Genomic DNA, 26178 nt, shown 5'->3' on the forward strand with positions numbered 1-26178 from the left:
TTCTTAGGGTTCCTCCCTATTAGGTTCAGGTTGTATGCTGCATTCTATAAACATAAAAGAAGTCAATAAATTAGGTTTCATAATTTGGGTAATTTATCATTAACACTTTATTATTCAGAGCAACTTACTGTTAGTAAAAATAAGTGTTAATTAGACGCTAGGGTACATTTAGACGGTTTAATGCTGATTCTATTTAATTATTCGAATTGCCTGTGCTAAAACACCTGTACGTGGTTAATATTAATGTGATAACTTATTCGCCACTATGCTTCACCGTCGTTTGAAAACTAGCGTATCTCATCAAAATATTATTCACCATAGTGGGCACAGACCTTAAGTGGAACCACTGGTGCAGACAACAGCGGCAGACACCGATACTGTTTAGTGTACCCGTAGCCAGGAATCATGCAGTATTGAAATAACACGTTATGAAATTGGAACCATCCGATAATAGTAACAACTTAGGTGTAAAGACAAAACCAAAAGTTACAGAGACGTAAAAGAAACATTGTATATTTGCGGGAAGACGATAAAAGACAGCGAATTTCCAAGAAAACGATATTATCAAAGCCTCTTCCAAGCTTTCTCCTCAAGTAATGATAATTTTGAAGTTGGTGACGTTCTTATACATGGTGATGGTGACGCGACAGAATGTGATCAGCATCGCCCAGGGGCTTCTGCGGGGGGTCGCGAGGGAAGGGTACGTGTCCTACTCCGGAATACCTTACGCCAACATAACGGGCCCAACAGGCAGGTTCGCGGTGAGTAATCATAGCTAGGTAGGTAGGTATAATTGTACATAAAATACTTAGTGGTTTCTTAGGATTACGCGAATTTTAGACATTGAAATAAAACTAGTTTTACGGAGACAGGCCTGCTCGTGACCATGATACCTGAAAAGGTGTCGATAAGTCGGGAACTAAAATCTAAAATTAAATCGCGATAAAATCCGTAAAGTAGTTTTATTTCAACAAAATATACTTCCTCCACCAAGGAGATCAATATAAAGCAAGGAGGAGGAGTGAATCAAAACTTGTAACTAGTAAAGGATCAGTTACAGTTAACTCTAATTTATATTAGGGTTCACAATGTTTCCTAGAGTTACATACTTAATTTTAATTTTAGAGAGCTGGCCTGGCTCCGCTTTGGGCTGGCATTCGGGAGTCTAGGACTGTAAACTGTAAGTCGGCGTCCGAGGCCGAAGACTGCTTGCTGCTGGACGTGCACGCGCCGTCAGCAGTGGGGGGCAACTGGCCGGTGCTGGTGTGGGTGACCGGGGGCAGCGGCCCTTACCAACCCGGCAAGCTGGTGCAGGAGGGAATCATTGTAGTTGTCGTACACCATAGGTAAGAGCATATCCTCGTCTAAGCAAACTTCATAAACGGCAAAATACATAAAAATGAGTTTTTTTACTCCAACTAAACTAAATTATGTGAAGTTTTTTCGGTAGACAGGGGCCTGTTGGATTTCTATGTTTGGGAAATGAAAAAGTCCCTGGGAACGCAGGAGTGAAGGACGTTGTACTAGCTTTGCGATGGGTGCGCGATAACATTGTCGCCTTCAAGGGAAATCCAGACAAAGTAGTGCTCGCAGGCCAGAGCTTTGGAGCCGCCATGGTGGAGGCTGTGATACTCTCTTCTATGGCTACCGGCCTCTACCACGGAGCTATCTTACAGAGTGGAAGTGCTCTTGCTCCATGGGCATTTAACTACGATGCGGAAGAACGAGCTCAAGCTCTGAGGATATCCTCTAATATTGACGTCGTTGCTGATGATCTTACAAAATTGCTACTACGCTCTAATATAGACGATTTAGTGGACAAAGCTAATAAACTTGACGTTCCATACTTTCCTTTTGGGATGTGCATTGAGAGTCCATTAAAGAAGGAGGAAAGACTGTTATCTGCGGCACCATTTGACTTGTTGCTAAGCAAGAAAGGGACTTCGGTGCCTCTGGTCATAGGGTATAACGACAATGAGGCTTATGTGTTCATATCAATGTTAAGAGAGGCAAGAGTCTTCAGAAGAATGTCGGGTGATCTAAGTTTTCTGTTACCAGAGGAATTAAAGTTTTTCAACAGAAGAGAACGAAAGCAAATCGGAAGACAGATCAAAGATATGTATTTTAAGAGAAATTCTACAATGGCTGCAGTTTTAGCTTACCACAGGTAAGGTCATGTTTGCACATTACAATAATAAATTTTGACATTGTATAAACTATATAAAAAATTCTACAGTTAACTTTTAGGTAGTTCAAGTTTGTTGCGAATAATGCAGAAAAAACACAATTATGAAAACAGTTAGTATCTCCATGACGATCTTGTTCTCACCTATTGTATACAACTATCGCCAAAACATCATGACCCACCATAGAAATATTGCCTATAGAAATCTAATAAAAATATGCTTACTCTATCGTAAACATTATTTTTACAATCAAGTAATAAAAAAATGTTCATGAGTTACAATTAATTGCAAAAAGTTTTAATTCATGTGGCTATTGAGGCTAATCTAAATTTCTGAAATATGATCTACTGCAGTGATGACACAGTTTAAATAGAGGTATAGAAATAGAGTAGTATAGGATACTGATACAGGTTCTAACAACTATTCTCAAAGTGGATAACTAAATTTTATTGAATACTAGCTTTACGCCCGCGTCGAGGTCGGTTATATCGCGTTTCCAAGAGAACTCTTCAAAAGTCCGGGATAAAAACTATCCTATGTTCTTTCTCGAGGTCAACTCCATCTCTGTACCAAATTTCATTAAAATCAGTTCAGTGGTTTAGACGTGAAAGCGTAACAGACAGACAGACACAGTTACTTTCGCATTTATAATATTAGTAGGGATTATTATATTATTATTATTGAATATACATTAATGACTAGGGACGCGTACTTCACTAGTCACATACATCGGAGTGTCCGCCACCACGTGACGACGGCACCTGTCTTCTACTATCAGTTTTCATACTCTGGTGAGGTCGGAGTCCAGCAGGAGCCTGGGCTCCAGAAGGAGGGCGCAGCACATTCTGATGAGCTATCATATCTGTTTAATGAGGGTGACCTTGAAGGAGAGGACGGCGTTATACAACGACGACTAATTAAGCTCTGGACGAATTTTGTCAAGCACTTGTAAGTTCTGTTTATTTTGCCGTGTAATTATTTAGTTATGTTTTCATGACATCGAAAGGAGGGGGTAATCTTCACAGCTCAGAAGTAAAATTATTTGATAATGACTGGCTCACACGTATTTATCGCCCGACTATTCTCAGGCGGAGGGCGACTGGAGTCCTTAATCATGCGCAGACACGGCAGCACGGATAAATACGCGTGTGTAATCAAATAATTATGAATCGGCCTCACGATAGTTATTTTAATAATATAGTTCTGAAATAGTAGTTAATATAGTAGTACACCATGATGGTGGCCTGATATCGCAACTTAAGTAATTACCGTATCGGAAGTTGGGTAGTCAGCGTAATTTGCGTGCAACTATGTATTACGGTTCGACTTAATTAAGCAATTTTTTAAATTCTTTTTGAGGTAGCTGATAACCAAAACTGTCAAGAATATTACAAGCGGCAAATTGTGTATTCCAGGAATCCGTCTCATGAAAGTGATGTGTCGTGGGAGCTATCGAGACCCGGCAGCTATCGCCTTCTAGACATTGGCGCCGATACGAAGATGATGGACTACCCTCATTCGAGATTCATGCGTATGTGGGACGAGATCTACGAAAAGTATTATTACACGAGAAATCGTATAGCTAATTGAATATAAGCGTTAACATCCTTATCCACATTTTATTATGCGCCTATTGCCCTAATCATTTAATAAAACATCACGCTACTTATATTTTCGTAACACTTTGTGTAACAATTTCTGTTTTTTTTTTTCCATCAAATGTGTGCTCCTCGACTTTCTTGTGTGTTTCCACAACTGTCCTTTTTCTATTCAAATATTATTTTTGTTCTCCCTGACCCCAGAAGATCATCGGATCTGGGCTGGGTAAATTTATTTTCTCCTAAACCCCCATACATTGCAATATTCTTCTTTTTCATCTACTCTTTTTCGGATTTATTCGTTGCTAACTCTGTATCTCTTCTTACCTTCGCCAACAACAATAAAAAACTTAAATTTAAATTTATATTATGCGCTTTTTACTGACTTTTATTAACAAAGGTTTTGATATCGATTGTGACGTCATCGGTCACACGGACTACATAAATAGTTAAGCAAAACTGAACACCCTTTAGAAACACTACAATATTTGTACAAAAATAACATGCATCTTAGCTGACATTGATGCAAGCAGGAGTTTGCACAAAAAACATCACAACTCAAATACTACAATGAATCGAGAAACACACAAAGATCTGTCTCGAGTATCTGTTAGTGTCTTCTATATCTGGATAACCCCTCTTCATTCTTCAAAACTTCATCGAACACCCAGTATAAATTATAAATGAGGTTGAAAAAACTAAACGAGGATTTCAATCAAAAGGATTAAAAAAATATTGTTCTTAGATCCCTAATGAAATGTTAGTTCGAATGAAATCGTACCCACCGCCCGCCGGCGTATTCAGTTTGATTTACGTTTATTGAGCAGATTTGTTTGACGTTTGTTAACAACTTATGCTTTTAATGAGTTATTTACCGAACACTTAAGTACAATAATTAAGCGTGCGGTGTTCTAATTAATTGCTACATGCAACTAGACAAGTAGCTACTCAAATCATTACTTCAGTCAGAGATACGAATGACTATTAAATCAGTAAGCTGCGAACTTAGTATGTGTGTGTTAAGGCTTAACATGAGGTAGCTCAGGTACAAATCAACAAAATACTTGCTACAAGACTAGAATCATATAGTCGTAGACTTCAATTGAGGCCGAGATCTCAGTTCGCGCGTTGGTTTACGTTATTGGTATTAAGTGTTGTGAGTGCAACAGATAATGACACGTAAACGTTTGGCAGCGACTTTTGTGACCACCGCATGTTTCTGTAAGTAGCTAAGGTGTTTTTAAGATGTCACAAATAAAAATGGTTTACTAAGTAGTTTACATAGTTTTAAATTAACTCTTCAATATTAAAACAACCATTAATAAGACAAATAAAGAGAGTTTGATTTATATTATCGATTCTGCCTATTCAGATTAAATCTTAGTTACTGTTATCACGTTTGCGATCTGCAATAACTATAGAGAGAACCGTATCTGTATTTAAAGTAATTGTGACGGCATCTGAGGAGCTCAAGTGCGACGTGCGCTTGCGCATCGAGTCGGGCTGGGTGTGTGGTCTGCTCAGACGAGCAGAAGACGGCGGAGAGTACGCCAGCTTCCGGGGAATCCCGTATGCGGAACAACCATTAGGCCAACTGAGGTTCAAGGTATAAAATCAGCTAATACATCACCTTGGTACATACCCAAAATATAGTTATGCTCTATTGTACTATCACATTGTAGGAATTGCAGCCAGCAAGACCTTGGCCACATCTTCTGGACGCCACAGAAGAAGGACCTGTATGTCCTCAGCACGATGAGATATATGAACATCTGATCGACCCGCATCGGGGCATGAGTGAAGCTTGCATCTATGCCAACATCCACATACCCCTGGCAGCCCTATCCTTAGCTCAAACACGCGATAATAGCAGTAACTATTCCGAACACGGACAACAAGGAGTGAAGAAAGGGTTTCCTATTTTGGTATTCATTCACGGTGGAGGCTTTCAAGCAGGACTCAGTGACACCGATCTTCACGGACCAGAATATCTTGTCAACAAAGGAATTATACTCATCACTTTTAATTACAGGTAATTGAAAAAGACCTGAGATTGGGACAAGAATAATGTATAACTTCTAAATAACTTTATTGTTGTTCGTTTTCAGAATAAACGTCTTCGGCTTTCTCTCTTTAAATAATCCAAAAATCCCTGGCAACAACGGCCTCCGAGACCAGGTGACGTTACTGCGCTGGGTGCAGAGAAACGCCGAAGCCTTCGGGGGAGACCCGGACGACGTGACGCTGGGAGGACAGAGCGCAGGCGCGGCGTGTGCGCATATACTGTCCTTGTCGAATGCTGCTAAGGGTCTGTTTAAAAGGTAGGGTAAGGATTCTTTAAGTTATTTACTTCTAGGGGTTATCCTGATAAATAAGCGTAAACCGTTTCTAAATAAATAATTATGAATTTGCCTACTAAACTTTTTCAATAATATTTTGCTTAAAATTATTACATTGTGTAGTTTTGATAGTAACTGTCGTGAGAATGATTCATTATTAAATGATGTAACGGTTTACTCACGCGGATTTATCGAGGTAGCCCGACTAGTTTCGGACCCAACCGGAGTCCTTAATCATAAGCAGACGCGGCGGGATCCCGCCGGATCCCGCCGCGTCTGCTACATAAATACGCATGAGTAAACCGTTACATCATTTAATAATTGTGTAGTTTATTCTGGAGGATAAACTAGACCCTTAATCGTTACTTTGAATCGAGTTCATTGATATAAAAAATACTTTTTGTTTATAATCAATTCAATTCTGTCATCTATTTTAAAATATTTGTTTTAGAGTCATTTTGATGAGCGGTACGGCCATACCTTCATTTTTCACAAGTTCGCCGATATATGCCAATTTGATCGCTAGTGCTTTCCTAGCATACTTAGGTATAAATGCAACAAGCCCTGACGACATACATGACGCATTAATTAAAACGCCTTTAGAGGACATCCTCAGAGCGAACACTCGGATTCAATACGATTTCGGGCTGGTTTCATTTACACCTGTAGTCGAACCTCCATACCAAGGGGTTACAAGGATACTGGATGACACCCCAACTAATCTGATGATCCAAGGTAGAGGGAACGAGCTTCCCTTTCTTGTCGGCTTTGCTGACCAAGAGTGCGAGTTTTTCAGGCGAAGGCTAGAATACTTGAAATTCTTAAGCCGCATCAAAATAAATCCGCTCCTTGTCCTGCCGGCGAGAATACCATTTTCTACACTTCCAAATGTGGCCTTGCAACTGGCTGAGAAAGTAATCAAGAGATACTTCCATGAAAAGCCAAGCATAAAAGACGTTTTACAAGTATGCAGAGATAGTTTTTTTGAATATCCTTCGTTCAAATTAGGACAGTTGAGGGACGAGATGAAGGCAGCTTCATTCTACTTGTACCAGTTCTCATATGAAAGTGATTACAGCGTAGTAAAAGCAGGTCTCCGGTTGCAGTACAAAGGCACTGCTCACGTAGAAGACCAGACTTTTGTTTTAAAGGACAATACTATTCTGAGTGGTGAAAAATCTCTTCCGCGGAGTGACAGAGATGACCTCATGCAGAAGCTGATGACAACATTTGTAGTCAATTTTATGCGATGCAAGTAAGTTGGTTCTTTAACTTGGAAGTCTATTAAATTAGCTCAACCATGATTTGGAATCAAGATGAAGATACATGCCTTTTGAGCTTTCACCGCATTTTTAAATAGATCAAGTTTATTTTTTATAGTGACCCGACCTGCGGTTCGGAGTCAGGATGGCACCACCTTCATGCTCAGAACCTGAACTATCTAGATATTAACGATCCAGTACTATTACAAAACACGGTGCCGAGGCACGACCAGAAAGACATGATCCAGTTTTTCGACGGGATTGAAGATATTGCTAGGTAAAATCATCTTTGGTTATGCATTTCATCACTTAGAAACTGAATATTTGCTTCGCTTCATGATGGACCAAACATGTAACTAATCCTAATAAAGTATTGTATTAAAGTATATTTAATAAAAAAAAAATTGTTGCAGAAATTTTTCAATAAGAGCCACAAGTGAACTGCTGCCATCATAGAGATGGAATACGATAATCCTTTGGACGAAACTTTGTTCAGATTATATTTCAACGAAAAGATATTTTATAAACAACAATTTACCAATAAAACGCTCAACTTAACATTTCTTTCCTTTCACCTAGAATAAACATCCATGGAGAACATAATCTTCAAACCAGATAAATTTTACAATTTTGCGTTTAATTTGAGCTCTAATTAAAAAAAAACATATGTGTTATATACTTAGTATGTTTATAGCCGACCCCAACATAGTTGGGAAAAGGCTAGGCCGATGATACTTAGTATGTTTCCAATCTTATTTTTTCATTTTTTACTATATTTAAAAAAAAAAAGTAATTAGTAATTAAACATATTAATTTATACTTTCTGTACTTTGTCAGGTAAAACAGCTATGTAAGTAAAGACACGTATGAAAGTAAACATTGATTGCGTAACGCATTCTTACAGCAGCTTGTGTTTCCACTACCTTTAATGAAGGTATAATTGAATGGAAACTGAATATTTTTCTAACGAATATCATTATACACAAATAGAATTCGACATATGTATATGTTTGAATTGGATGCTCTAACTTAGTAATATTATAAACCCAAAAGTTTGTATGGGTGGATGGATTTTTGTTACTCTTTTACACAAAAACTACTGAAAGGATTTGGAAGAAATTTGGTGCAGAGATATCTTTTAAAATGGATTAAAACATGGGTTGGAATGTTTATCCCGATTTTATGTACCCGTAGGATCATTTTCGATTTGTAGCGCGAGCTCAGTTATTCAATTATACGCAACAAAATTAAAGATACTCGTTACGGTATTACTCATTCATATCTGTACAATTTGACCGAGGAGGCACCCACAGTAATAACTGCTACGTTTAGGACCATGCACGTATAGGTATAGAAAGAAAATGGAGTATCACAAAATGTACTTAGTCAGAAAGACCGAATCAAATTTTGAATACGGATAAAACCGGGGAAAAGGCTAGTTATGCATGGCAGCATGAAACCATGACGCTGTACAAAGTTATATAATATATTTTTCATGAAAGTAGTGGCCTTGTAAATTTCCAAAATATATTTGTCATTAAATATTTGAACTGAATATAATTATTATCCGTATAAATGTGACGGAAGTGTAAATAACTAGAACAATCTGGCTTAAAGATGGCAGTGATCTACTTGTACTGTATTGGCTTTGTGGCTTGTTTCTACGGCGGTAAGATTTGTTAACATTATCATCTATATTTTTTTATTAATTCCCGTCAATTGGGTGCATTTTTATTAGATAGTTTGCGTTATTAATAGACTTTTGGCATATTTTTCAGTTGGTTCAGTCCTATTACCGAACGATGACAAAAAATTGCCATGTGACGTGCGAGCTCAGCTAGACTCAGGCTGGGTGTGCGGCAGCATCAGGCCAGCGGAGGAGGGCGTGCAGTATGCCAGCTTTAGGGGCATCCCCTATGCGCAGCAGCCACTGGGCGCGCTGAGGTTCAAGGTACAAATCATGATTGCCACAAAAACTTGAATTACCTATAGTTCATTTAATTTTAACATGAAATCTAGGCATTCAAATTTTAATCATTGATTTAATTGATCTTTGCATAATTTCAGGAACTGCAAAATTTGAGTCCCTGGAAGGATGTTTTGCTGGCTACTGAAGAAGGTCCCATTTGTCCCCAGTATGACGAACTCTATGGTCGTCTGGTAAATTCCGCAGAGATGAGTGAATCCTGTATCCTTGCCAATGTCCATGTTCCTCTTAACATCTCTTCTTTTGGGTCTAAAAGTGAGTCCCAAGACCAACCGAAGCTACCTATCCTTGTCTTTATCCACGGAGGCGCATTTCAAGCAGGTTCAGGCAATTCTGATGTCCACGGACCCGAGTATCTAGTCAGCAAAGGCGCTATCGTCATCACTTTCAATTACAGGCAAGTGTATCTAACCGATTAATTTGACTAAGTTTTAAAAATTATCTTTTCATTGATTTATTTGTTCATATCATTACAGATTAAACGTATTTGGTTACTTGTCACTCAACTCTACGAAGATACCAGGAAACAATGGTCTCCGTGATGCAATCACACTACTCAAGTGGGTACAGAGGAACGCACTAGCATTCGGAGGAGACCCTGATAACGTCACACTGGGAGGGCATAGCTCCGGCGCCGTCAACACTCATCTATTGTCACTTTCTGAAGCTTCAAAGGGACTATTTAAAAGGTATACATATAACATTAACCTTCACTTAAAATACAATTTAAAGCTTCCTTTAAATACGTATACCGTTTTATTTTTAGAGTGATTCTGATGAGCGGCGTTGCGAATGCAGGATTCTATACCGCTTCTCCGATATATGCTGAGACTGTGGCTCAAATGTTTTTGGGACTCGTAGGCATTAACTCTACAGACGCTGATGAAATCCACGACCAACTCATACAAATGCCTCTCGAAAAAATCATGGAAGGTTATAGGGTCATGCAATTCCAAACTGCTGTAGTCGCTTTTGCTGCTGTAGTCGAATCAAAATTTGATGGCGTAACCCAGATTTTAGATGACGATCCAACGAATCTTATAAAACAAGGAAGGGGTAAAGATCTGCCGATGATTATAGGATCTACATCGAATGAGTGCGAAACCTTTAAACGAAAAATAACCTATCTAAATATGGTAAAACTCATTGAGCAAAACCCAGCAATAGTATTAGCTCCACAGATTACATACACTGTGGCTCCCACGAGAGCAACCGAACTGTCGCAAACCGTGTTGGATAGATACTTCCAGGGGAATGTAACGATAGAAAAATACATCCCGTGTTGTTCAGACACGTTCTTTGTATATCCTGCCATTAAAGTAGCAGAGTGGAGGGCGTCCCTGGGTGGCGCACCCGCTTACAGATACGAGTTCAATTTCGACAGCACATTTAACGTTGCAAAAGCTGGTCTTATGCTGAACTATGAAGGGAGTGGCCATATTGAAGATCTGACTTTCGCATTCCGCTCTAACTCATTAATGAGACCTAACGAAAAATCATTTCCACCACGCACAAGAGACGATCTCATGAAGAACTGGATGACATCGATTGTAGTCAACTTCATGCGATGCAGGTTAGTTATTGTGAAGTTATGCTATGTGATGGTGATTCGTAGGTCATAAAACAGAAATGTTCAAACCACGTTACTTTTGCAGCAAGCCAGTCTGCGATGATGAAGCCACCTGGCCAGCTACTGACGCGCAGCAGCTGAACTACCAGCAGATCAGCGAACCGGTGTTCACCAACAACAACGTGCCGCTGACAGAGGCACAAAGAAACATGTTCGACTTCCACAACCAGGTGTTCCAAAGCGCAGGAATATAAGAATCTACAACAACTTAAGGATTATCTTCTAAGATTGAATTACAGCCAAGATTGTAATTTTTCTGTACATGATTACATGAGCTGCCATGACCTGATATAAAAATTGTTGTAACCACTAACTACTGGGCTGTAATTATTTAAATTCCTCCAAACTTTGCATGAACATTGATGATAATCATTGTTAACATCAAATTGCCACTTATCTTATTCAGTCATCCAACACCAAACTATATTTAATACACTTAGCTCAGAACAATACAGCAAAAAAAAATATGAATATTTATAACATATGAACAATTTCCGCGTAATATTAACAATTAGTATTCCAACATTTAACTTTTTTTTCTATTAATTTGGGACTTTTATAACATTTAACATGTTCATAGCAAGGCGGCAATTGTTTGATAGCGCCATCTTGCATCGCTTACTTCACTCAGGCGCTCGAGTAAATACATGCGAGTTCTGATTTCACGTAAAGCAAGCCTCTACCGACAGATGGCGTTTTACTCCGCATGTTGTCTAAAAATGTCAGTCCCAAAGGATTTTCTTCGGATTCATACTGTAGATGTTAAAAATACAACAAATTTCAATAAAAACTCCTGTTGCTGTATGAACTTTGTACATTATTGGTTGGATTCTCATGAAAGAGTATTGACTTAGGTAAATGCCATTGAAACTAGATGTTACTCTTTTTTCTTTTTCTCTTATACATGACATTGTACCTGAGTGATTAAAGGCGCTAAGTAAATAACAACAGAAGGTCGAATTATATCATCTGTGTTCAACGCGATTTATGACAGATTACGTACTACTTTCTACAAATATAATCTAAGATGCTTTAAAATATTTCCAACGCAATATAAAATAATCTCAGTATATAAAGCAGTGGAGGCTGAATTATATTTTTAATGTTACAAAACTAGTGTCATGGTTAAACACTTGAATTGTTTTTGGTTGTTGGCCATACATTTCTTTTGCGGTAATTTATTTTTATTTAAAAACTTGTTGTGTCGTTTGATATGTATTTTCAATAAAACCTTTATAATCGGAAAAGTCGGAGTAGGGATATGGGTGAAGTGATGTGTGGGATGCATTGACGGGGATTCATTAATGACATGTGGTTTCATTAAAAGCGTGTCAATTGAAATGAGTGAAAGATTATACCAGAATAATAGAAGTGGAAGAGGCTGCTTGTCGAATTATCAAACCTAATTCCGCGGACCCGGAAAGGTTATTTTCGATAGTGTTCTTTTTATAAAATGCGTGTTAATCCGTATGTACAGTTTTAACTTAGCTGCACAGCAAAACAATAAAGTTGTTACACGCTACTGAGGCCGGTTAATTGTTATGGATATATGAGCTTCATAACCACGTGAAAGAAGTCGCGAGCAACGGCTAGTCCTGGATAAAATCTTATTTTACTTTTCAGTAAATTGTATGCTATGGCCGAATATTGACCAAAGGTATCACGCCAACCAAAGGCCTCAATGTGACGTGCGAGCTCAGCTAGACTCTGGATGGGTGTGCGGCAGCATCAGGTCGGCGGAGGAGGGTGTGCAGTATGCCAGCTTCAGAGGTATTCCCTATGCGCAGCAGCCACTCGGACAGCTGCGGTTCAAGGTTGGGAACTTTTTTGAATATCTATTTACATTTATCTAGTTTGCAAAGATCTGACTGCGTTATCCCAAATTTTGTTTGTTATGGTTAAAGACTGTTATTCCTCTTGGCGTAGGAACTTCAGCCACTAAAACCTTGGAACGGAGTTTTAGAGACTATAGAAGAGGGTCCTATTTGCCCACAGTATGACGAGATATACGGCCGCATGGCCAGGCCGACGGCCATGAGTGAGGCATGCATTTATGCCAATGTCCATGTTCCGTTCAACGAATATACGTCCTATAATCAGACCGCGAACTATCTTCCCATACTTGTTTTCATCCACGGCGGTGGATTTCAAATCGGTTCAAGCGGATCAGACATCCATGGGCCCGAATATTTAATGAGCAAAGGCGTTATAGTCATCACCTTTAATCACAGGTAAGATACACGGACCAGGCAATATATTTTTTGTCTGGTTTCTATCTTCTTTACATATAACAGGATTCCCAATCTTTTTATTAGTAATTCATTGTTATCTGAGATAATTATAAGATGTTATGTACTGCTTTATTATTTTAGGCTTAACGTGTTTGGATATCTATCTCTAAATTCAACGAAGATCCCTGGTAATAATGGTCTCCGTGATGCAATCACACTACTCAAGTGGGTACAGAGGAACGCTCGAGTGTTCGGAGGAGACCCCGATAACGTCACACTGGGAGGGCAGAGCTGTGGCGCAGTCGCCGCACATCTCCTCTCACTTTCTAAGGCTTCTGAGGGTCTGTTCAAGAGGTAATATTATTTAAGTCTTGATTTATTGACACGACGTATAGTGCAACATAAATCATTGTAATGTTGTATTTTCTTAGGTTAATTCTAATGAGTGGCGTGGCCACAGCAGGATTCTACACAACTTCACCTTCATACGCTCAAATGGTAGCTCAAATGTTTTTGGGAAACGTAGGCATTAACTCTACAGATGCTGATGAAATCCACGACCAACTTGTACAGATGCCTCTCGAGAAGATCATGGAAGCTAATAGGATTGTTCAATTTAAGACAGGAGTGATCTCTTTTGCACCTGTTGAGGAGAGGGAACTTACTGGAGTATCTCGGATTTTGGATGACGATCCAGCAAATCTTATTAAACAAGGACGGGGAAAAGACCTCCCAATGATAATAGGTTCTACGACGAAAGAATGCGAGTTTTTTAAAAATAGAATTATATATTTAGACCTAATAGGGCTTATTAAAGAAAACCCTTCCGTAGCTTTACCAGTCAATATGTCATACTCTGTATCAGCTAATAAATCGTTCGACCTGTACCAAATGATCTCGGATAGATATTTTCAAGGCAATTTGACAGTAGAAAAGTATTTGCCATATTGCGCAGATTCATTTTTTATTTATCCTGCAATCAAAGTAGCAGAGTGGAGGGCGTCCCTGGGAGGTGCACCAGTTTACAGATACGAGTTCAATTTTGACAGCACTTTTAATGTTGTCAAGTTTACTCTAATGCTGCATTACTCAGAAGGAAGCGCCCACGTTGAGGATATGACGTTCGTATTTCGTACCAACTCTATGATGGGAGCAGACGAAAAATCATTTCCGCCACGCACAAGGGACGACCTCATGAAGTCCTGGATGACATCGTTTGTAGTAAATTTCATGCGATGCAGGTTAGTTATTATGAAGTTATGCTATGTGATGGTAGATTCGCAAGTTATAAAAAGGTCGTGTTTAAAACCACGTTACTTCCGCAGCCAGCCAGTCTGCGATGGTGAAGTCAACTGGCCATCTACTGACGCGCAGCAGTTGAACTACCAGCAGATTAGCGAGCCGGTGTTCATCAACAACAACGTGCCGCTGACCGCGGGACAGAGAGATATGTTCGACTTCTACAACCAGCTGTTCCAAAGCGCTGACATGATTTAGAGATTCTTTAAACAAGCTAGAAGTTCCGTTAAGTTTAAAAATGATATCGCATAAAATATAACCATCAATTATTTTTTGTTATTTTAAATTAAGCTCACCTGTTTCCCGATTTCGAGAATATGACTAAGCCGTGATGCTTACCTGCAAAGACAAAGATTTATTTATTAATCAAATTATATACACAACATAATAGTTTATACCAAGTCGTTGGGCAGTCAAATAATACAAAAAAGAAACTTACAACACTGAAAAAAGGGGACAACTGTAACTACAGTGGACAGAACAACATATAAAAACAGCAATAAACAATCACTTTTCTTTCCTTAACTCACAGAATTTCAAACACATATAACAAAAGTCCACCCATTTCGTCGCAAACAGATCGCATTCAGGTGCTGAAATCAAGAGAGCGTTGAGGACAGGAGCGCGCGGACGAGCTGAGAGTACGTATGAGACAGTGCGAGCGTCAATTGTATAGAAAGAGTGTATAAAAAGCTAGGTAATTATGAAATATCTCGCCGGAATGTTTAGCCCAAAAACAGGCTGAAGTTTTAAAAGTTACATTCAGAATGCTTACTCATTCAATCATACAATTTTCATACTCATAATCTAGAATACTGCTTGTACATTTGTTATTAGTTCGTTAATATCGGCCTATGCGGAGATTTCAATCATCGCCTGATTGGCTTTTAGACAACAATGGCGGCTTATTTTGATCAGAGTAATTTGTTTACTGAGTGTTGATTACAGTTTTGAGATTGCCTGTTATAATTAGTTTTAAAAGATGTTTATTTTGTATATTAAGAGCTTTGTTGGAAGCAGAATTCAGTGCATACTTACAAAACTGCGACCCTTTTCGGATGAAACCAAAGGTCCAAGAGGCAAAGGCACTAAACATACAATTGTTCTTGCTTTCAACTTACATGAAAGAACAGGAACATGTCTGTTACAGAGGTTTTTTCCTTTTACATTTTTTTTTTGCATATGTAATATGGTGAAATGTAGAGCACAAAATAAATAATAGCAAAGCTGTCCTTATCAAACACAAGAGGGGGAGATAGCGAACGATGGTATTACTGAAGCTTGATAAGTAGCCTAATCTCGGTACAGACGATTACAACACAAAAAAGGCATTTAATTTTGGAATATGTATTAAAAACATCCTTATATAGGTATAAGGATTTGAACTACTTGTCTGTTTCCTGAGTCTGAATCCTCAATTATTGTCGAACATCAGCTCATTGATCAGCAGCATGAGCAATCAAAAATACGTTAATTTCAATAAAACTTGAAAAAATAACCTTCGTTAAAATAAACTTGAAATTTAATTTCACTTCAAGCTTTAACACAATTATGTAGACAAAGTTGGTTTGTTGATTCAATTAGTAATATTGCATCGTCCACTTTCACCCTCATAATATAATTTCCTATCGGACGCTGACGTCACTCGCGTGGTCGTGGTCGTGGTCGTGGGCTGATGACTGAAAGTAGGTGTGGACGCTGTGACCTCATGCACTACGCTCCTATGTGTTCCATCAAGCTGCATCGGAAAACTTAACAAGATTCATCAAAATATATTATCATGATCAATTTATAAGATTGATCATGTTGTCCATTAAAAAAAAATCACTAGAAAAAAGGATGTGTGAGAATGTAATATGAAACACCATTCAATATAAAGTCATATTTCGACCGCCTTTTCAAATTAACCGACTTTTAGAAAGTAGGAGTTGTATATTTGTGTTTTTTTCAGTAATTAAAGTTATAATTAGAGTAACTAAAATATGTACATTATACGTGAATAATAACTATATAGTTTTATTTACCATTTTACAGAGTTAAATATTTAAAGTACAATTCATTTGCTATATACAAAAAAAAACATAAACAATAATTAAATCAATGCATCAAAAAAATTATCAGCCGGCAGCGATGCCGATGAATTTTTTGTGTTTTATTTTAAATCCAAATATAAAATAATTATTCTATTTAGGATTAGATACGATACCAGAATTGCTAGCTTTAATGAAACTAAGTCTGCTTCCTACTTGTACTTAATAAATACGTATCCTCATATTTTTTGGTCGCAAAAATGACAAGCTAGAAAATAGGTTTTGTTTGCGAGAGTCCGATGTCATCGATCACGGCTCGCCGACTGCGTCAGTGGAGCGTCCGCGCGCCCTGAGTTCAGTGCCGACTGAAGACTACTACACCAACCAATTTAGGTAAGGACCCTTATAGACCCCTGAACATACTAAACGCTTATCCGAGTAACATTTTCCCGAGTTATTAGCACTGTTAAGTAGTTTACGGTACGGCTAGTCGAGTGGTTGAGGTCACCACGCCACAACACGTGGTTGACGTATCGCGGGTAAAAACGGGACCCGCGAAAAACGTAAAACACTTGTGTTTGTGTGATTCACAAATGCTTGTCCTGAGTCTACGTGTGTTGGAGCTTCTAACTAGAATGTTTCTAAATCTTAATTTTTGATTTAATTCCTCAATGCGGTAACCGTTTATAAAAAAAAAAACTAAATTAAATAGTCCTATGAATATTAAATAACAGTAATTTTAATTAACGGAGCCATTTGTTCATGACGTAGCTAAATAAAAGTTGCAACAGCAATAAATGTTTATATTACATGGTGGTAGAAATGTTCATTAAATGTTCAAATAAAGGATTTATAGTAATTAAATATTATTGTTAAACAATTTCAAGTGTCTTTATTTGTGCATACCATTATAATGAGTTTTATTTCGTAAAAGTGAGTTATTGTAAAACACATATTTATAAAACATTGCCCCTACTACACAATTGGTATTAATTTTCATGTTAATAAGTTTCTATAAACTTGATTAAAAGCCAATTGCTCACCCAGACACCAACCGTGGAAGTAATGTTCGTGGACATCATTTAAACTCATATCTGATGTGGAATCATTTAAATAATCATTTCTTATAGTTCAGTTTTTGATTTATAGGAATGCGTATCGAGACACAGCGTTCATCATGAGTTGGCAGATAGTGCTATGCTTGAGCGCGGCATTAGTGGCTGCCACAAACCTGGCGCAGAACACTCTGGAAGACGACTTGCAGGCTTTGCCTGGAAACGAGCCTCTTATACCTCCAGCCGAAATTACAGGTATTATAAATGAACAAATGGGTGCCATAAATTTAATCGGAAATTCTGAAGAAAATGAAATCATTGGCGAAACTACAACTGAAGAACCAGAAGACACTACTACTACCCAGGAGCCTACTACCACAAAACAAGGCACTACCGAAAAAACCAAGAGTATAACTGAGGATCCCTCTAATGTATCACAAAAGCTGACAATAACAGATAATAAAGTTTCACCTGAATCTGGACCAGAGGTTGGATCCAACGGAGGCGATGAAGGAAATATAGAAGGTGATGGCGACGAGAATAACGAAGTGGGTGGTGGTGGTGGGGACCAGGAAGAGGGCGGCAGTGGGGATCACAATGTGGGTGGTGGCGGGGATCAAGAAGCGGGCGATGGTGGAGATCAAGAAGTAGGTGGAAGTGGCAATCAAGAAGCAGGTGGAGGTGGGGATCCAGATGTAGGCGGAGGAGAGGGTGGCGGTAGTAATCAGGAAGAGGACTGCGGCGGCGGGTGTACGGAAGAGATTGGCGGTGCCCACCCCGATGCGGTTGGCGAGGCTGGTGGCGGTGGTGGCGCAGGAGACAATAATGATCCAGAAGCAATTAGTGCTCAGAGTCATCAAAATATAGAAGATGAGGTAATTTGCGAAGGCGTACATGCAGAAGACGTAACTATTGAGACAACGACTGGGCAAGTCCAGGGAAATTGTTGGAAAGATAAGCCCGATATAATTAGCTACATCGATATACCATATGGAAGCTTTAATATGTTTGAGGTAAGTATTTAAGTTAACAACGGAGTAATTTAATAAATTTTACATAGTATTTAGCTTATTATTTATACGTCTTTTTAGGATCCAGTTCCGCCTAAAAAACTCGACAGTATTCATGAACAGAAAGTCCATGAAAAGCGATGTCCGCAGATGGAAGGCAATACATATGTCGGACACAAGGAGTGTTTGACGTTGAGTATATTTAAACCATTGGAAGCAACGGATGCCAGTGTCCTTTTCCACATTCATGAAGGATATTTTAGTATGGGAAGCGGAAATCCAGCTATTTATGGTCCTGAACATTTAGTGTTAAAAGGTGTTATTCTAATTTTACCAAATTATAGATTAGGACCACTCGGATTTCTGTGTTTGCATAATACTACTGCTCGAGGAAATGCAGCGTTAAAAGACCTTACACTAGCATTAAATTGGGTACATGATAATATAAAGAAATTTGGTGGAAATCCAGCAAAAATTGCCGTGAGTGGAGATGGAACTGCAGGAGCTTTAGCGGGATATTTAGCTTTGTCTCCAATATCTAAGAATTATGTTAGCAAAGTCATCGCAGAAAGCGGTTCGGTATTGTCTCATTGGGCAATTGACAGAACACCCATGGTTATTGCAGCATCGCTAGCACGAGCCATTGGAGAATTTGAGTCCTGGACAGATGTAGAGATAGATACAGTTATAAGAGCCGGAAGAGACCTTACTTTTAGGCCTTGTATAGAAAGAAACATGAGTGATGTGAAAAATTTCATGTTGGCAACACCGTGGGAAATGATAGAGAATCAAGAATTTGCAACAGCTTTTATAATAGGATCTGCACAATACGCAGGCGTTCATGACTTTATTAATGACAACACTATAACTATACAAGGATTCCTGCAGGACATTGGGCGCTTGATACCTAATGATTTGAAATTTCAAAATATAAATGAAAGGAACTCCGTAGCAGAGCAAATAAAAAATCAGTATTTCAACGAGTCTGTTACTATAGGCGACGTGCAAAAGCTTGCTACATACTTTACAGATTTTGCATATCTTAGTCCCAGTATCAGAACAGCGCGAAGTTTGGTCAATTCAGGAGCGACAGTTTTTTTCTATGAATTTTCATTTGTTGGCGGTCTTAATAGAGAATTACTTGCTCTTGAAAAGCCTCAACAAGAGGCTATAAAAGGGGCAATTAAAAGGGACCTAGTCGGATATCTATTTATGAGCGAAGATCATGACGAAAGTAATGTTCCAGCAAAAGATCAGCGCATGGTTGACCAACTAACTGATTTGTGGATTAGTTTTCTTAAACACGGGTAAGATATAATTTGTTTTTCTCAAAGGTTTTTATGAAAAAAGATACATTTTTGAAATGATATTAACCCAGTGTTATTTATTACTTACTAAGTCAGATTTGTCAATTTCAGACAACCAAGTGTCAACATGAGATCATTCGTACAAACAACCGAAAAAAATATAATGCAATGGAACAAGTTTGAGAACACAACGGATTCGAACGAGGAATGGTTGTCGATAGGTGATCCGATAGCCTTAAGGAAAGGCTTGCACGTGGAGCGGCTGCGGCTCTGGACCGAAGTATACGATAAGCACTTCATCGAGCACAGCCTGGCCTCCGGGTTCACACCCAGCGTGTACACCGTGCTTGTTCTGCAGGTTGTCTTCCTGCTCAGCTTCTTTAGGAATGCCTCACATTTTATTCACTAATGGGTAAAACCCTTACTTAAATGTTTAACAAATTAGGAAATGCCATGTACTTTACAATGTATCAGAGTGGTTTATTTGAAATTAAAATGGACACACTAAGTTTTGTCATTTATATGAAAATAACCCGCAACACAAAACGATTAACTTTTATATCTTTACAAATTTAGTGAATCTTAGACAATATTGCAATCATAACTTAGTATCTAAACAGTTTCGGAATTCTAAACATCAAGCCCTCATTACAAGTAAATGTAACACTTCACATGTTAATGTTTTGATTTGGCACCGCGTGTTTTGATAACCGCGTATGACGACAAAGTAAACGAGAAGCATGTTGACTCACCGCCAGTTCATTCGGACCGCAAAGCAAACGACACTAGAAGCTCAGGCCATGAGCTATGGGGTCCGCCGAGGCCGCGATCACTACGGCTGGGGTGGTGTTCATCGTGAGTGCGATGTCGCTATTATGTAAAGTGGAGGGCCGCCTGACGCCGGCGCCCCGGGTGTACCGAGACGCGGCTACCTTGCAGGGCGCGGTGCGAGGATATCTCGCCCCAAACTCACCCCACTTCGAGTACTTCGGCGTCCCCTACGCACGCCCGCCCACACGACGCGACAGATTTAAGGTCAGCTAATCTATTTGTTGATAGACGTAAATCCCATTTGCTGAGTGCGTACATATTACGTAAATCTAAATGAAGATTGGACAGTTATCGTGTGGGCAATTTATTAGAGAACTGGCGTATGGCAACAGATAACGAAGTATTGTTTAGATACTCGTGTACTGTTATTCCATAACATGAGCGGTTTGTGTACATAAACAAATAATAACTATACGAGATCTTAGTTCTGCCGTAAATATGTGTAAGTCATTTTAACAATTCGTATCCATCCAAATCCGAATATTGTTCGAACAGTGCTCTGAGGGGGGATTAATAATTCGATTTGTAGCGTTGGTTTAAGTACGGGATGTACATACATAGAACTAGGACGGAGCTACCGCGGGAGCCCATTTATACAAATTATATGAACGCATGTTTCAACATCACTTCTTTAGATTAGCTGAAAAGCATACTGAATGAAACCTACTGTTCTACGCTTTTGAATAACGAGCATCTTTGTCAGAATCTGGTGTTGTAGGCTCCCAAACCTCCGCCTGAATGGGACGGCATCTTTGAAGCCACGCACAAGGTCAAGTGTCCGCAGGCGATCGCGGACGGGGAGGAGAACTGCCTGGTCGTCAACGTGTTCGTCCCCGAGGAAGCCGAGTCTCGACCAGTTATTGTATTCGTGCACGGCGGGGAATTCCAAAACGGGTAATGTGCTTAGTGTGCATTTTTTTAAAACTATTAGCTTAAGTTAAGCTAATAAGTTCTTAAAATTTAATTTGTTACCCCGTAAAGTATGTTGGATAAATAACTAAAGCAAATTCTATTTTCCGAATTTTCTGCCAAAATGTAGAACGGCATTGCGTTTTTAATTTTTTTAAAGTATGTCATCCTAATGCGAAATAAGTACAGATACAAGTTTACACTTCCAGGTGGGGAGCATATCAACCTCCAGCGAGGTTGCTTCGAGAGGATTTCGTTATAGTCACCTTCAATTATCGGCTGGGGGCGTTAGGGTTCCTATCGCTCGGCACACCAGACGCTCCTGGAAACGCCGGCTTGAAGGACCAGATTAGTGCCCTCTACTGGGTTCACAGGAACATTGCCCAGTTCGGAGGTAACCCTCGTGATGTCACAGTATATGGAACAGGGTCTGGTGCTGTTTCAGTGCAACTGGTGCTTTTATCAGGATTGGTGAAAGGATTTTTTCACAAAGTTATTTTAGAGTCTGGATCAATTTTATCTCCATCATCATTAACCTATGACCCACTCGCTATAGCGTATAATGGCGCGACTTCAATAGAATACGAAGGTTCTAATGATCCTGACGAACTTTACGAGTTTTATAGACATGTTTCTGTAAAGGATTTAACTAATATACCTGAATTGTTTCTCCCAAGTGTAGGAAATGAGTTAGACTATGAATATAGTCTCATAGACATGGATCCCATAAAAGAATTAAAAAAGGGTAATTTTCACAAAGTACCAATGCTCATCACTTACACAGATTTGGAAAGTACTGGTATAATTGAAAATGTCATGGAAAATATTGGTATACCACCAAAAAGATTTGGCTATTTATTGCCAAATAATTTAGAATTTGGTGAACCAATTGTGAAATATAAAGTAGGCAGAATTGTAAAGGAGTTTTACTTTAGTGAAGACATGCCCAGAGACAAAGTAGCAAAGAGCTATGCTTACTACATGTATGACATATTTACTGAATACCCCATGGTGAAGATGGCAATGCTGTTTGCTGCCAAGAACACCTATTCTGTATATGTTATGAAGTTTAATTTAGCTAAGGAGAGTGAAACAGAAGAGGCGAAGGGTTTTAACAGTGTGCTGGACTACTTGTACCAAGATGATGAGCAAGTAGATGAGATCATCATAGAGAGACTGATGATGCTGTGGAAAAACTTTTTAAAGATAAGGTATGCTAAAGACCCTACTACTTCTTTCCTGTTTTAGGAATTGAACCCCACTATAAACACATCTGTGTAGGACTTCATTATAATTTTTCAATACTAAAAAATTACTGTTTTTATTTTAAACATAATTTTAAAAACAATTCACCAATACTATGAACTACTTAATGAGTAAAGAGTCCTTATAGAGGATACAACTTGTACTAATGAGCTGTCTCTACTAATTACAAGAGATATCAGAGCTGCGTATATGGGTGTCATTGGAACAACATTTTTAAAGTTTACAACTAAGTAGATGTAAACTTTAGTAATCTGTGATGCTACCTTTGACATGCTGCATGCTAATGAACATACATGAAGTTTTAAATATGTGATATATTACAATTACCATGACTTTACCTCCATTGCACAGAGATTCAAGCATAATTTGACAAGAATGCTGGCTTAAATTATTTTTAAATAATATTATTTTAATGATTTCAGTGATCCCACACCATTAATAACGACACTAATCCCTCTTGTTTGGCAACCACTGAGCTGTGAAAGTGATGAGCAGACCATAATTGACGTGCCTGTGCTGCTGTTTTATACAAATGTCAAGATGAGCACTCCGTCAGAGCATCAGCGACTACTGTTCTGGGACAATATTTATAACAAGTTCTATAAGCCACATGTAGTGGTTCAAGAGGTTCCTCAAGTAGATGATAATGGCTAAGCACTAAATACACATTCAACATAATTTTATAGAGTACAGTTAAGTAATAAAGTCCGTGTAAATAGATAGTTGATGATTGTGTAAATGACATGTTATAAAATTATGATCATAAAACTTGTACAACAATTTTATTAATTTAGGAATGCTTTAAAATGATACGTAATTCATATTTAAGTTAAAACATTGTAAAGAGTCTTTAAACTGTAACAGAGTAGAGCTCGCCGTGATCTTGTCATTCACTCTAGTTCCGCTTTGCGAAATTCGTTCAGTGTCGCCCAAATTACGATACCACGCGATCTCTACATACACAATCATTAGTATTTGCAACAACAGCTACTAATTACCGAGTCAAAGGTCAAATAAAGAGATTACTTTAAATAAAAACCAAACAAGTATGCGCTTCCAAGAAAATATCGACGTTGTCATAAATAAATACCGTTACCTGAACAATCGGCGGCCGTGAAAGCGTTACGTCGAGTCGCCAACACTGTGTGCACTTATAAAACTATAACATTTCTGTCCCCGCTACGATATAGTAAATGTTCACGAAATTCTCATTGAATTCTTATAATAAAATCAACAAGTAAATTATAAAAGGCAAAACATGGGGCACCCGTCACATTTTACTTGACATGACATTAGGGACGTTCGGAAACAACGCTCAGGTGTTTCATGTTTCGTTTCTTTAACGTATTGTTAAGTTTTTTTTTTAATGCTATATTTATTCTAGCAAAGTAATATCATGATAGGTTGTATTTTTAATATTCAAGTAAAGTAAATAAACCACTTTTTGTCTTTATTTCATTGAAGCCTGTTGAATACATTTCTAAACGAAATTTGAAATAAAAAGTTTTTAGAGTCCGGCAAGGTGGAGTGGAGCGGTGATCAGGTATTTAATTTACAATAATAATTGTCTTGTTGTAATGAGGTCATAAAATGTAGTTTTTTTGATAAAAATAATAATAATTAGGATAGAAAAGGATCAGTATGGTATGGCTATTGTTGAAAAATATGATAACAAAATATATATTTTAAAACGTTAAAGACGGCTGCCACATGTTTTTAGCGACCTTGTTTACTGGCATTTATATCAATGTTTACTTTATAATTTGGCCAAATTCCTGTTGTTACGGATACGTCAAAACATTTGTTTTATTTTGTAATTGCGTTGTAACGTCTGGTGAGTATCATGTGTAACTGACAATTTATTAAGATTATGGTATGAGATAATAATTTATTATTGGAACCTACCAAGAAAAATGCATTGTAAATAATATTATAGAAAGCGCTGGCTGAAAGACTTACAAAATAAACTTAGATATTGTGTTGAGTCGAATTAAATGTTAGGTACAGAACAATATTATATTATGATAGCTATGTTCATATTAATTTATAATACCACTATTTTTTCTCAATTGTTTGCGAAAATGTTGACTCTATTTTTTCATTGTTAGAATAAAAAAAAACGACTCTCGTAGTAAGAAATGTAATCCTTGTGTCGCGGGGGGTCCCACAGATATTCAAGTCATATGCACAAAAACACCGAGACTCAGGATAAGTATTCGTGGATCACACAAAAGATTGCCCTACGCGGGGATCGAATCCAAGACACGTTGAGTTGGCGTGGTTACCTCAACCACTCAGCTGACCGGGCACTCGCAGGTCATTATCTGTAAAATCCTGTGGTACGCAATGGACGCCTGATTTTACATTAATATTAAATAAGTAGATAACAAATTAACAGATATAAGTAATGGAAGGCGCCGCTTTAATAAAAGAGAGTCCATCCACAAACTGAATAGTTACAACCGGTAACTATTCAGTTTGTGGCGCCATGGGTGTCGTACTTAATACTACTACATAGTCTGTAGCAATAGAGGATGCGACCCTTTTAGAGAAACAAGTTAGTATATAGATAATTACTATTTACTTATTAGACTATTTATCTTTGTGACTGAGATTATCAGAGATAATAGGAGTTGATGTTGATTCTGTTCTGTGGACGCCTATTTTTTAGCATTTAACACGGAACTAGCGAAGTTGTTACATCTTAATCATTTCGCTTAACACCAGTCCAATTTGAACATGGTCACGGTAAATTTTTAAACAATAACGACTTATCGCGTTTTTTTGTCAGAAGCAAGAAGTTAATACCAACGGAAGAATTTATAGCAAGTTATTAAAGATTTTTGTATGATTTGTATGTTATTATATGTTAATTATTTGCTAATATTATATGCTAAGTTTTACGCCTATTAAAGAAGAGGAAGAGTAAGTGTAAGGGGAAGGCGCCTGTGTCTGTAACTCAGTTTATACTAGCACGGACACAGACGTTCACTCTGTCTCAAATAATGTATAGTGTTGTACTTCATTGTTCTTATGTTCGATTGAGATAGACAAATTGTATGATTACTTTTTGAAATAAACATTTATTTTATTTTTATTTTATTTATACGTTATGGAGGAGGGTTAGATAACACATCAATTGAAAGTATTAAGAAACAGTTTTAACATTTTTATTTAAAGTCAATGTTTAACCAGACATGGCAAGAAACTATTGCTTAATTAAATCATAATTGTCATA

At 38.1% G+C, this 26178-nt stretch overlaps 6 protein-coding genes across 6 annotated transcripts in view; 5 read left to right on the plus strand and 1 right to left on the minus strand.

The window, feature by feature from the left end:
- LOC113504905 (serine/threonine-protein kinase D3) overlaps positions 1–25080 on the minus strand; it is a 66559-nt gene extending 41479 nt beyond the window's left edge. The window contains 1 exon segment of the mRNA XM_026887411.1: positions 24037–25080. The gene's annotated coding sequence lies outside the window, so the exon portion shown is untranslated.
- Positions 19–5225, plus strand: LOC113504906 (carboxylesterase 5A-like). The gene is made up of 5 exons (XM_026887412.1): positions 19–761; positions 1126–1346; positions 1451–2167; positions 2889–3134; positions 3602–5225. Exons 1-5 carry the CDS (start codon positions 597–599, stop codon positions 3774–3776), a joined length of 1524 nt encoding a protein of 507 aa, XP_026743213.1. The 5' UTR covers positions 19–596; the 3' UTR covers positions 3777–5225.
- Positions 4762–8116, plus strand: LOC113505010 (juvenile hormone esterase-like). The gene is made up of 6 exons (XM_026887528.1): positions 4762–4776; positions 5169–5390; positions 5467–5816; positions 5893–6105; positions 6575–7378; positions 7504–8116. Exons 1-6 carry the CDS (start codon positions 4762–4764, stop codon positions 7664–7666), a joined length of 1767 nt encoding a protein of 588 aa, XP_026743329.1. The 3' UTR covers positions 7667–8116.
- On the plus strand, positions 8904–11315 carry LOC113504904 (juvenile hormone esterase-like). The gene is made up of 6 exons (XM_026887410.1): positions 8904–9054; positions 9164–9336; positions 9453–9769; positions 9849–10061; positions 10139–10945; positions 11028–11315. The coding sequence occupies exons 1-6, from the start codon at positions 9003–9005 to the stop codon at positions 11194–11196; spliced, it is 1731 nt and encodes a 576-aa protein (XP_026743211.1). The 5' UTR covers positions 8904–9002; the 3' UTR covers positions 11197–11315.
- Positions 12081–24119, plus strand: LOC113505011. Its single transcript, XM_026887529.1, has 14 exons — positions 12081–12175; positions 12626–12816; positions 12929–13233; positions 13375–13587; positions 13665–14474; positions 14559–14728; positions 17693–18630; positions 18709–18818; positions 19761–19934; positions 20046–20266; positions 20740–20969; positions 21484–21659; positions 21884–22885; positions 23363–24119. The coding sequence occupies exons 1-14, from the start codon at positions 12124–12126 to the stop codon at positions 23592–23594; spliced, it is 4824 nt and encodes a 1607-aa protein (XP_026743330.1). The 5' UTR covers positions 12081–12123; the 3' UTR covers positions 23595–24119.
- LOC113504902 (esterase E4-like) lies at positions 16742–20442 on the plus strand. Its single transcript, XM_026887408.1, has 4 exons — positions 16742–16955; positions 17712–18630; positions 18709–19934; positions 20046–20442. Exons 2-4 carry the CDS (start codon positions 17740–17742, stop codon positions 20341–20343), a joined length of 2415 nt encoding a protein of 804 aa, XP_026743209.1. The 5' UTR covers positions 16742–16955; positions 17712–17739; the 3' UTR covers positions 20344–20442.
- Positions 25081–26178: the final 1098 nt, after the last annotated feature.

Source organism: Trichoplusia ni, chromosome 23 (assembly GCF_003590095.1).
Source record: "Trichoplusia ni isolate ovarian cell line Hi5 chromosome 23, tn1, whole genome shotgun sequence".
NCBI lineage: Eukaryota > Metazoa > Arthropoda > Insecta > Lepidoptera > Noctuidae > Trichoplusia > Trichoplusia ni.

Coding starts and splice junctions, on each gene's coding strand:
- LOC113504906 (XM_026887412.1), top strand. CDS start 597: ATGATAATTTTGAAGTTGGTGACGTTCTTATACATGGTGATGGTGACG. Junction 762..1,125: donor GCCCAACAGGCAGGTTCGCG/GTGAGTAATCAT, acceptor TTTTAATTTTAG/AGAGCTGGCCTGGCTCCGCT. Junction 2,168..2,888: donor GCAGTTTTAGCTTACCACAG/GTAAGGTCATGT, acceptor ATTAATGACTAG/GGACGCGTACTTCACTAGTC.
- LOC113505010 (XM_026887528.1), top strand. Junction 5,817..5,892: donor CTCATCACTTTTAATTACAG/GTAATTGAAAAA, acceptor GTTCGTTTTCAG/AATAAACGTCTTCGGCTTTC. Junction 7,379..7,503: donor GTCAATTTTATGCGATGCAA/GTAAGTTGGTTC, acceptor TATTTTTTATAG/TGACCCGACCTGCGGTTCGG.
- LOC113504904 (XM_026887410.1), top strand. CDS start 9,003: ATGGCAGTGATCTACTTGTACTGTATTGGCTTTGTGGCTTGTTTCTAC. Junction 9,055..9,163: donor TGTGGCTTGTTTCTACGGCG/GTAAGATTTGTT, acceptor CATATTTTTCAG/TTGGTTCAGTCCTATTACCG. Junction 9,337..9,452: donor TGGGCGCGCTGAGGTTCAAG/GTACAAATCATG, acceptor GCATAATTTCAG/GAACTGCAAAATTTGAGTCC.
- LOC113505011 (XM_026887529.1), top strand. CDS start 12,124: ATGGTTAAACACTTGAATTGTTTTTGGTTGTTGGCCATACATTTCTTT. Junction 13,234..13,374: donor GTCATCACCTTTAATCACAG/GTAAGATACACG, acceptor TTATTATTTTAG/GCTTAACGTGTTTGGATATC. Junction 22,886..23,362: donor AAAAACTTTTTAAAGATAAG/GTATGCTAAAGA, acceptor TAATGATTTCAG/TGATCCCACACCATTAATAA.
- LOC113504902 (XM_026887408.1), top strand. CDS start 17,740: ATGAGTTGGCAGATAGTGCTATGCTTGAGCGCGGCATTAGTGGCTGCC. Junction 18,631..18,708: donor GAAGCTTTAATATGTTTGAG/GTAAGTATTTAA, acceptor ACGTCTTTTTAG/GATCCAGTTCCGCCTAAAAA. Junction 19,935..20,045: donor ATTAGTTTTCTTAAACACGG/GTAAGATATAAT, acceptor TGTCAATTTCAG/ACAACCAAGTGTCAACATGA.